At 35.0% G+C, this 12364-nt stretch overlaps 1 protein-coding gene across 1 annotated transcript in view; it reads left to right on the plus strand.

The window, feature by feature from the left end:
- Positions 1-12364, plus strand: part of CNTN6 (contactin 6) — a 273227-nt gene that overhangs the window by 128063 nt on the left and 132800 nt on the right. Inside the window, 1 exon segment of the mRNA XM_073901777.1 lies at positions 298-473. Within this exon segment, the coding sequence (XP_073757878.1) occupies positions 298-473 (176 nt within the window).

Consider the following 12364-nt stretch of genomic DNA (forward strand, 5'->3'; position numbering starts at 1 on the left):
AATGTTTGTGATTCATAAAGAGTGGAAGATCTTTCAAATAACCTAGTTATTAATATCACTGAGCTACTGAATATAGTCATCTTTGGTGAAACTGAAAAATTGTCTCCATGTGTAATCATGTTTGTTGTTTGTTGTTGTTCTTGTTTTAAATGATCCTAGCAAATACATACATACATACATACATACATACATACATGCATACATAAATGGCCCTAGCAGTTACAACCTCATGTTGTTTAAGATTAGGAGTGGTCAACTCTGTATATTATAACATAATTTGATTTTTTTTCCTTGAAGGTGGAAGCAAAATGGCACAGATATTGATTTTACCATGAGTTATCACCACAGGTTGGATGGAGGCAATTTGGCAATCAGTAGCCCCCGTACAGATCAAGATATTGGCATGTACCAGTGCCTGGCCACCAACGCTCTGGGGACAATTCTGAGTCGGAAGGCAAAGCTCCAATTTGCATGTGAGTTTGTGGGGGACAATCTAATCCCTGTGTTTTTTTAATACAATATTTTTTACATTCATATTAGGAAAAAAATCTGGCTTTGCTAATCATCTGTTCTTTGAGAGTGATTAATTTATGGAGGTAAAAAATTTTAACTATGCATTTTATGAATTCTCTCTGGGGGATAGTCAAAATCCTCTTAAAAAAAGAAGAAAATATCAGTGTTATTATATCTTATAAATTATGTTTCGAAACATCTCTAAAAGTTCCAGATGTAAATATTAAGAAAAAGATATATGACTTATTACTATTTTTCTTTCTTTTTTTTTTTCTTCTTCTTTTGCATTATATATTAGTGTTCAGAGCACAGGAAGAAAAAGCTGAGGGTAAAGATGTCTTTTGGGGGAGGTGGGTGTTCTCCCAGGAAAAGTGATTATGCACCCACAGTTTGATGTAGGTGGAAATAAAGTGGTTGCCAAAGGCAGGCTTTGTATTAACTGTAACAATGTCCAGCTGCATCACATAAATGTCATCCAAGTAATTACCCTGGTGACATTTGAGGACATTAGCAGATGAACAATAGACATACTGCCTCTTATATCCTTTATATGTAGTGTTTCCAGGGACTGAAATGTTTCATATTGGATCCAGGAATAGCCTTGATTGAAAGTAATTATATCTGTTGATGTAGACGGAAGAGGAGCCTTGAATTTCTCTCTCTGTCTTTTTTTTTTTCTCTCTTTACACCTCCTCCCCTACCCCTCCTCCACCCCTGCCCACCAAGAGGACATATCAGGAGGCCAACAAGTTAGCACCTAATCCTTTGGGTGCTCATGGAAAAGGGATATTCTGTCTGTTATTTTGAAAAAATAATTGTTTTGAAATTTTATTAATGAAATATATATCCAGAGCCTGTCTTGCAGAACTACTGTAGTCATCAGTAGATACATGAATTAATAATTGAGTCTGTTTCCCGTTGCAGGTCTTGTGTTCTGAAGATTCCTTGCTTCATGTACACTTCCCCTTATGTTGGCCATTTTGGGAATGGTCTTGTTTCTGAATATGTGTGTGTGTGTGTGTGTGTGTGTGTGTGTGTTCATGTGTGTATTTAGTCATGTGTGTATATATACACAAGCATTCTATAGGTACATACACAAACACATATATGTATATGTATATTCATATATACACAGACACACATATATGTACACACATACATTGCTAAATGTATCTGAATGCATTTATATATGTGGAAATAGAAAACACCGAAGTTTATGGAGCTAAGTGGAATATGAACAAAGGCTGGGGACTATTTTGAAACTTAGGATAAAGATAATCACAGTACTTGGTTTCTGCATTTTGCCCAAGATCATCATTTGGAAAAATAAAAGAACAAAATGCTGATCAGAAACTTATATTGTAGAAATAAATAATTGCTCTAGAGATTTTGAATGATTCTGCCACAGTAATTATTTATTTCTCCTGCTTGGATAGGATGTGACCCTAGAAGATATACATGAGTTGGATCAGATTCTGTAGGATAAATTTGACTTTCTGATAGAGAAAATTTGACTTCCTGGGAGAGGAAAATGTCTCCTTGAGTGTCTCTAGAGCTATGGATTCTATCTATACATGACAACAACTGAATACCTATACCTAAAGTTAATGCACTATGCTTAACAAAACTGTAGATTTCCTCTTCTTCATCCCCTTTTTAAAGAAAAATGTGTCTTTAAATTCCCTACATTATTATTTCTTATCCTTTTTCTGTTTAAAAATACATGTAACTAGGGGCACCTGGGTGGCGCAGTGGGTTAAAGCGTTCAAATCTTGGTTTCGGCTGGGGTCGTGATCTCAGGGTCATGAGATCGAGACCCGCATGTTGGGCTCTGCACTCAGCGTGGAGTCTGCTTGAGATTCTCTCCCCCTCTCCTTCTGCCCCTCCCACTTGTGCTTGCTCTCTCTCTAATAAATAAATAAGTTTTCAAAAAAAAGTTACGTGTAACTAGGAGTCTCTTTAAGTTACAATATGTTTGCTAAAAAAAAAAAAGAAAAGGTTTAAATTAAGAAGAAATTATATACTTTTATTTGGATGAGTGGGAGAAATCAAATGTGTCTTCACTGGCTTTCCTGTTTCTTCATAAAATGTTCCTTTTTGGGTTGAAGGTGTATGACTGTTAATCTCTAAAAGCATTTCTTTTATTATTCATGCAGAAAGCAGGATGGGCTACATCCATTAACTGATCTTTCTTCTGAAAACTTAAAGGATTTTAGGTTCCAAGTCTGAAATTTAGGGATACAAAAACAAGAACCACACCATCCTGTTTCTCTGTCCAGGACCTGTAGTGGTGCCATATGCCTGAAGTGTTTCCTGCTGGGTCCAGGGAGAGATTTACTTAAGTGTAATTATCTCTCTTCATTTGAACCAACCCTAAGCATAACCAGCACATTTTAGTAATTTAGAATTATTTCCCTCCATCTCCTGTGTCTCATAAGTACCCTATGAACTCACTTCAGTCATTTGTTCAATCTGTGTAGTAAAGTACAGGTTTAAAAAGGGTGAAAATGCCAGATTTAACTTTGCCACCCACTGTTGTACAACTCTCCATGGTTTACTCAAGGTGGTTTACACGAGGATCTTAGGAATGAATCAAAAAAGTGTTGGTGATTTACAGTCCAGGAGCCTCTATTTACAAATCCTTTTGTCCTGATCTCATTTTAAAATATAGGATATTAATTTTGCAATATGGGTTTTCTGCAATTTCATCCAAAGAAAGTACTGTAAATCTATAGACAAGTTGTGTTTATTCTTAAAGAAAGAGAGAAAGGGAAGAGAGAGAGAGAAACAAGAGAGAAAAGGGACATACTTAATCAAGAATAAGTTTTCCTATGAAAACACACTCAATATCACTAATCATTATGAAAATGTAAATCAGAACTATAATAAGATACTGCTTCACACGCATTAGGATGGCTGCTATTAAAACACACACACACACACACGCTGGAAAATAACAGATATTTGCAAGAATGTGGAAAAATTGGAATGCTTGTGCATTGGTGGTTGGAATGTAAAATGGTAGAGCTACTGTGAAAGACAGTATAGCAGTTCCTCAAAAAAAAATTTTAACAGAATTACCACATGACACAGCAATTCCACTTCTGCGTATATACCTCAAAGAATTAAAGGCAGGACTCGAACAGATATTTGTATATCCATATGCATAGCAGCATTATTCTCAATCGTTAAAAGGTAGAAACAACCCAAATGTCCATCAACATAAATAAAGAAGATGTAGTGTGTGTATGTGTAGAATAGAATATTATCCAACTTTAAAAAAGGAATAAGCACAACATCCTGCTAAATGAAATAAACCAGACATAAAAGGACAAATATTATATGATTTCCCTTATCTGAGGTAACTAGAAAGGCAAATTGGTAGAGACAGATGGCAGAGTCGTGACTGCTAGGGACAGGGTGGAGGGAAGAATCCAGAGTCAGCGTTTAATTAATACAGAGTTTCAGTTTGAGATGATGAAAATTTCTGGAGATGAATGGTAGTAATGATTACACAATCTGAATGTGTTCAGTTCCACTAAATTGTACACTTTAAAATGATTAAAATGGTAAATTTTATGTTATGTGTCTTTTATTACTATTTTAAAAAATAGTATCATCAGAACTCAGTGGAATAAAGTAATCATTTCAGTTGGATTTTTTTCTCCATCATAATTCTTAAAAGAAAAGAAAAAGAATAAGTTTTTCTTATTAAGTATCTGCTCTGGTTCTTTTTACACAGCAAGTAGAATCTGAATGCTAGTCTCCAGCCAAATGGAAAGTTCCTAAAGTGCAAGACCTGTATCTTCAGTTTAATTTGAAATCCTCACCACCACCTTCATAAATTTCCAACAACGCCCATTTTGGTAGAAAAGGCTTTTTGTAGGCTGGATAATAACAGTAGTTGAATGCTAAGATTTTCGATACAGACAGATCTGAGTTCAAATTCTATCTCTGTCAAAAATCTGGTGGTAAAATCAGGCCACCTCTGAACAATAGTAAGCCTCTGTTATGAAATGTATACAATGGAAATTATAGCATCGGCTGCAGGATAATGACCTGGATTGCAAAGCCAGTGCTTTATAGACATTTGTGAAATGATAGCTCTAATTCTTCTTGCTACTTTTAATTACTTCCCTCAATTTGGCCAAACATTTACATATTTCAAACTGCTGTACTTACTCATAGAAAAATCTTCTATTTTACATTTTAAAACTTCCTCTGGACTAGTTAGTTCCTTCTCTTGTTTTCAAGACTTTTAGGTGCTTTGACGTATGTTAACTTTCTTGAGCTAGGCAAACAGCATAAGAGATAGATGATAGTGTTCCTATTTTGCAGATTAGAAGCCTGAGGCTCACTGAGATGGGGGCTTTTTAAAGGTCCATTGTTAGAGAACCAACTGAAACTTGAATATAAAAGTTGAGACTCTTAAGGGCATGCCTTTCATGTTATAGTATCCTTCCCAAACACTGCCCACACAAAACTCGTGTGCTTCTTTTTTTGCTTAATTTGCTGTTGGCATAGTAATTGCCTAAATATTAAGCCATATCTTCAGGACAGTTAGTTTCACAATTAAGTCTGGTGGTAGATGCTTTTGAAACCCTGTCCAGATCCCACTTAACGGACAGTGTGCCCATCCTCAGCTTTTAATGAGCACAGCAGCACCTGGTCTATCATTTATGCCCCAGACTCTCTTGGGATCAGGCTGAAGCCAGAAAACAGCTGAGAACCAACCCCTTCTTGCTTAGCTCCTTCCCAGGCTCTCTTCTGCTTTCCTCCCTCCCTTTCTCATGGGAATGTTCTCTCTCTAAATCATATGCACGTGAATGTCCGCCTCAGGCTCTGCTTCTAAGGCACACTAAACATTTAATATAAGATATTCAATCTACTTATTGATAGAAAAATTAGGTCCAGAAGCCCTACTCATATGAATTCCTATAGTAAGAACAAAGCTATACATCAAAATAAAATTGTATTAACAACTCTGCTTCCTATCGGTTGGCAGTCAATTGCATAGTGTCACTTTGACCTTCAGAACAAATGAACTATGAACAGCCTTTCAGAACCTAACCTGTCCCTGGGAAAGATTCTGTAGGTACATACCTCTAGATAATTGATGGGTTTTGTTTGTAACTTCTATCCTGATGTTCAGCAATTCAGAAACACCCTCAGAGTTTATTTTAGGCTCAGCCTGTTACTTTTTGCCTCATCCTGATTCATCCCACCATGAAACCATGCTAAAATGCAGCCCATGTACACAAAAATATCTATTATAAAATGTACTCCTAAATCAAATCTGTCTTTAACCAGCTATGTTACCCAGACAAGACATTCATCTCTGTGGACTTATTAAAGGTATGTTTTGAATTATTTGATTACAAAAGTCCCCTTCAGTTCTTCTACATAAGATTCTGTCATTTCAGGTAGATTTCTATTTTAAGCATTTCCTTCTTCCCCCCAACCTCAACCCTAAAGCAAATTCAGCAGGTGTCTAGTTACCAAAAGCTCCTGCTACCAACCTGGTGTTCTTGAATGATAAAAACCAGTTTGACTTTTTACAAGTTACACTTGTAGCTGCTTTGAATTTCTTTTATTTTTCAAGGACTTTGGTAGTAAAGGTTGAATGTAGACTTCTTCCTTTCATATGTATGTTAATGAATTACTCTGTACTTGTGTGAGAGAACATTGCATCTGTCATTGCTGTTTTAAAATGTCAGCCTTGAGAAAAAAAGATAGGTGTTTTGAAATAAACCTATGATTTCACTGAGCTGTATTTTTTTTTGAGATTCTTGTAATAATACAGCTCTACTAATGAATAGATAAACATTTGGGATAAAAGTTACTCATGAATAGGACTTTTTGGTTATGCACTGTTTAATATTTAATCACAGATACCATTTCAAATAAGGTTGTCCCATTATTGCAGACCTACACTGGAGCCTCCTAACTGGCCATTCATTTATTCATCCACCAACCACCCAGAAAACACCTTATTTATATGCATCTAGCCCTGTGCTAAGGCCTAATGATTAAATGATAAATAAGAAACAGCTACTCCCTGTCTTTACAGAGCTGAAACCTTAAGCACAATTAAAAAAAAAAAAAGAAAAGAAAGAAATTGCTAACATTTCTAGAGTACATGTTATAGAGCAGGCATTGTTCTACACTCTTTATGTAAATTAACTCCAGTGAGCCTCAGAATAACCCTATGACGTTATTTTCAGATGAGCAGATTGAGGCATAGAAGAATTAAGTAACTCGCCCCGTATCACACAAATAGTTAAGTGGCAGAGTCAGTATTTAAACCCATGCAGTCAGAATGTAGAGTCCACATCCCTGCTGCCCACCGAACCTCCTTAAAAAAATACCAGGTGAAGTAAGAGAAGTAGACTTAACCTATAATGCAGCCCAGAGTAGGCAATAGTAAGGTTTGCCTGGATTGGGAAAAGGGCAATAGAAGTCTTCCAAAGGCAATGTGGCTTGACTTAGGCATTGAAATATCAGTTTGTGTTCCTGATACAAGTGCATGGAAGAACATTCAGGATGAAAGTCGATCCAAGAGGAGATGCAAATGTGTGAACAAGCCCAGGTAAAGAAAATATGAGAAGATTGACAAAAGACCAGGCGTGATAACAAAAATGCAAAAGACCATCTTTATAAAATGACTAGTTTTCTAGGAAAAAGCTTGAAAATAATTTGGAGGCAGGTACATCCAAATTTTGGAGGCTCTTTATATTCAAGCCCAATCTAAACAATGGGATGATTGAGTGATACTATGAAATGCCAAAGAAACACACAAAAATCCATCATACTGTGATGCTTTTAGGCAGAGGCACCAGAGGCAGATTGTCTCTGAAGAATATTCTCCAGTCAATGTGACATTGTGCACAAGTGTTAATTCATGCATAAAATGGGGTGTTAAAATTACTCACTTCATATAGGATTGGTATCAGGACAAATAGTTATTAAATGTAGAGCAGAGGGTAAGGGTGACTGTGAGTTGTTAATGGATTGCTCAGCAGAGACCTGGCTATGCAACTATCATATAATAGTTGGTTGGGACATCAGTATTTATTCCCAGAATAATGGAAATATTTTGAACGAAATTAAGGATTTTGAAGTTGTTTATAAAATGTAGTTTGAAAATGCCACATACTTTTCCTATAAAAATATTAGTGTGATACATTAGTGATATTACTAATATTATCAAAACCTCACTACACATATTTAGGGATGCTCCAAACCTCAGTTTTCACACTTGTAACATGGGGTGAAAGAATTCTTGCTCCACATCAGAGGGATGATTTTAGAGGGCTCAAGGTTAAAATGCAATAATAATTCATTTTAAAGGGCTATAAATATAGGCATTTAGAATCATCATAATTTTTTTCCTTAGGAATGCAAAGGATTTTCATCTGCAATGCCGTTCATCTTTATTCTATACTTGTAAGCTATTCTAAACTGTGTTTTACAGATGGAGAAATTCAAGGTGGGGGAACTCTGTTACTTGCCCAAGGTCACCCAACCTACAACAGACCAGAATTTCTCATATCTCCAACTCAAAATAATTTTTAAATATATATTTATTTATAGATAGAGAAAGTAAAACGGAATCCACCGGAATAAAAACCATTGTCACAGCACAACAGAAAAGGTATCCAGGTAAAAGCCATAATATAGAGGTCTTTGATCAGTTTAAAATGTCCTTAAAATTTTTTCATACATAAGAAATGCAAAAACAGTTATACATGATCCTGATGATACGGTGATAAAGTACATTTATATCTGAAAAAGAAATTAAGACCAGGAAAAAAAGCTTTAAAGATAACACTTAAAAACTCATTTGGAAATTGTAAAGTCTCTGATAATTGTGAAGTATGTGTTAAGTGGGTAATGCATATCTAATTACAACTGAAAATGTTAGATGGCTTTTAACCTTTTTTTTGTATATTAGAAAAGAAATAGCTAAACAAAGTGGGAAAATACATATTTTTTCTTTAATTTCTCAAAAGAAAGTTGATAAATTCGTATTGGTTTTTCATTATCATTTGGGAAATAGCACTACACAATGATTCAATGAAATTAATATTCTGAATTTGTCTTAACGTACTAATAACCACCAATTGATATATCAAGGAGAAAACTTCATCTTTGATTTTAAAAACAATTCATGTCTTAAGTAAGGGGACTTGGAGCAGTCACATGGTTGAATTACAGCAAGCCACTATTATATTTTTAAAATCAACAGGGAAGCAGATTATCTAATATTTTAGCCTCATTTTTTCTTCACCATCACTGCTGGACATCTATTTATGTACCTTATCAGAAATGATACTCTCAAAATTCAGGCTTCCTCTCACCTCTCACCTTTATTTATATTCAGTAGGACCTAGCCTTTTGGTCCATTGGAATAAAATTGCACATTTAAGCTGCCAGACTGACTTGGGGTAGGAGAGGGAAATGTTAAAAAGTAAGGTATTCATCCTATCAAAACTGAGAGTTTCTGATTTATAAAACTAAGAAAGAAACCCAAAGCTGAAGTGTTTGTTACTCTTGTGCTATTTCACAAATGGCTTTGAGGAAGTTATGAGTATAGCCCATAGAGATTTTGATTCTGAGATTTATAAAGCAGGTTGAGAATTACTGCAAAATTTTTGTTTGCATTAAAGAATCAGATGAAATATTTTTTTAGATTTATGGTTAATATATATCCAATGTTACCTAATAGCAAATTAGAAACAAGTATTTTTATAAAAAAGTAAATACAAATATAAAGAAGTTTTGGTGCCGACTCCTGGAAATGTTTATCATATTTTAAGGTATTAATTTATACATTATATTTTCCAAGAGGTATAACCCATATAGAAAACTATAAAACACATAAATATACAGCTCAATGAAGCATGACTAAGCCAGGTCCAGAATATTGCCAACACCCCAGAATGCCCTCTCTTTTATACTCTCCCAGTTACTACTTCCTCCTTTGTCTCCACTATCTCATTTGTAAATTTATAATTAAATATTACCTTTTTGAGTTTCATATGGATAAAACCATACATCTATTCCTTCAAGTCTCACTTTGTAGCCAGTCATGTTTGTGAGACTCATCCATGTTGTTGGTAGTCACTGTTCATGCATTTCCATCACTACGTAATATTTTATTGTATAAATATACTACAGGGGTGCCTGGGTGGCTACGTCGGTTAAGCATCTGCCTTCGGCTCAGGTCATGATTTCGAGGTCCTGGGATCGAGCCCCACATTGGGCTCCCTGCTCAGCAGAGAGCCTGCTTCTCCCTCTCCCTCTGCTGTTCCCCCTGCTTGTGCTCTCTCTCTGTCAAATAAATAAATAAAATCTTAAAAATAAATAAATAAATAAATAAATAAATAAATAAATAAATAAATAAATATACTACAGTCTACGAATGACATCCACTGTTAAGGGAACTCAGGATTGTTTCAAGAGGCAAAGATGAATGATTATTTATGAATATTTTTATATATATCTTTTGGTACAATTGTGCATATATTTCACTATTGTACATAACATAGAGTAGAATTACAGGGCATTTGGGTATGCATATTTGCAACTGTACAAGATAATGCCAGCAGTTGTCCATAGTGATTTTATTAATATAGCTTCTTACCAGCAATACTTTTTTGACAATACTTGCTATTGATGACCTATTTTATTTTATTTTACTTTATTTTATTTTAATTCTAGTTAAAATATAGTGTAATGTTGGTTTCAGGAGTAGAATTTAGTGGTTCATCAGTTACATATAACACCTAGTGTCCATCACAATTGCCCTCCTCAATACCCATCACCCAGTTAGCCCATCCCCTCCAACAACCCTCAGTTTGTTCTCTATCCTTAAGAGTCTCTTATGGTATGTTTCCCTCTCTCTTTTTTTCCCCCTTCCCCTATGTTCATCTGTTTTGTTTCTTAAATTCCATTATGAGTGAAATCATACGGTATTTGTCTTTCTCTGACTGACTTATTTCACTTAACATAATACACTCTAGCTCTAATCCCATTGTTGCAAATGGCAATATTTCATTATTTTTGATAGCTGAGTAATATTCCATTATATATATATATATACATATATATGTGTATATATGTATATATATACCATGTCTTCTTTATCCATTCATCTGTCAGTGGATGTTTGGGCTCTTTTTGTAATTTAGCTATTGTTGATAATGCTGCTATAAACATTGGGATGCATGTGCCCCTTCGAATCAGCCCCTTTATATCCCTTGGGTAAATACATAGTAGTGCAATTGCTAGGTTGTAGGGTAGTTCTATTTTTGACTTTCTGAGGAACCTCCATACTGTCTTTCAGAGTGGTTGCACCAGTTTGCATTTCCACCAGCAGTGTAAGAGAGTTCCCCTTTCTCCACATCCTCACCAATACCTGCTGTCCCTGTGTTGTTAATTTTAGCCAGTTGTGAGGTGAGGTGGTATCTCATCGTGGTTTTGATTTGTACTTCCCTGCTGATATTATGCTGAGCATCTTTTCATGTGTCTGTTAGCCATCTGGATGTCTCCTTTGGAAAAATGTCTGTTCATATCTTCTGCCCATTTCTTAACTGGATTATTTATTTTTTGGGGGGCTGAGTTTAATAAGTTCTTTATAGATTTTGGATACTAACCCTTTATCTGATATGTCATTTGCAAATATCTTCTCCTATTCCATAGGTTGCCTTTTAGTTTTGTTGGTTGTTTCCTTCACTGTGCAGAAGCTTTTAATCTTGATGAAGTCCCAATAGTTCATTTTTGCTTTTGTTGCCCTTACCTCCAGAGATGTGTCTAGTAAGAAGTTGCTGCAGCAGAGGTCAAAGACATTGCTGCCTGTATTCTCCTCTAGGATTTTGATGGTTTCCTATCCCACGTTTAGGTCTTTCATCCATTTTGCATTTATTAATTTGCCAGTCTTTTAAAAATTTTAGCATTTGGGGAGCATATGTAAGTGTATATGTCATTTTGTTTTATTTTTAGATAACTAATAAAATTGAGCAACTTTTTTATGTGTATTGACTACCTGCAACTCCCCCCCCCGTTAAAAAATTTAAATCATTTTTTAGGAGTGCTCGCTGCTCAGTCAGTAGAGCTTGAGACTCTTGATTGTGGGGCAGTAATTTCTAGCCCTACATTGAGTGCAGAGATTACTTAAAAATAAAATCTTAAAACAAAATTTAAGTCATTTTTCCATTTTTCTAGAGTTGTCTTCCTTTTTCTTAGTGACTGATTCTAGATCTGAGGACTTTGTTGCTTTTATATAGGAAAACAGCTTCTCCTACTGTGCGACTTGCCTTTTTACCCTCATGTCTTTTAATGAACAGAAATTTTTAAATTCCATAAGGTCCAATTTATCAATCTTTTCCTATAAGTGATGATGCTTTTTGCAAAATTTTAAGAAATGTTCCCTTGCCCTGAATTCATGAAGGTATTTTCCAAATTATCTTCTATAATTTATTGTTTTGTCCTTTGTGTTTAAAGTTGCAATGCACCTGGAAATTATTTATTTATTTGTTTGTCTGGTGCAAGGTAGGTTCAGTATAGGTCCAGTATGTATTATTTATTTTTCCTATAGGGATCCAGCTGAGTCAGCAGATATATTAAAAAATGCAGTCCTTTAAAAAAAAATGCAATCTTTCTTCACTGTTCTATAAAACCAAATTTGAAAGAAATCAAGTATATATGCTTGGGCCTGCTGTTAGGTTCTCTATTCTCTCTTTCATTGGTATATTTGTCTACCATTGTGCAAATGCCACACTCTATTAATTACTGCAGTCTTACAATAAGTCTTTATGTCTGGTAGTTACTAGAATAGATGAGATGGATA

The sequence above is a fragment of the Callorhinus ursinus genome, unplaced genomic scaffold (assembly GCF_003265705.2).
Source record: "Callorhinus ursinus isolate GAN/ISIS: 27379988/994484 unplaced genomic scaffold, GSC_fseal_2.0 scaffold15, whole genome shotgun sequence".
Classification (NCBI taxonomy): domain Eukaryota; kingdom Metazoa; phylum Chordata; class Mammalia; order Carnivora; family Otariidae; genus Callorhinus; species Callorhinus ursinus.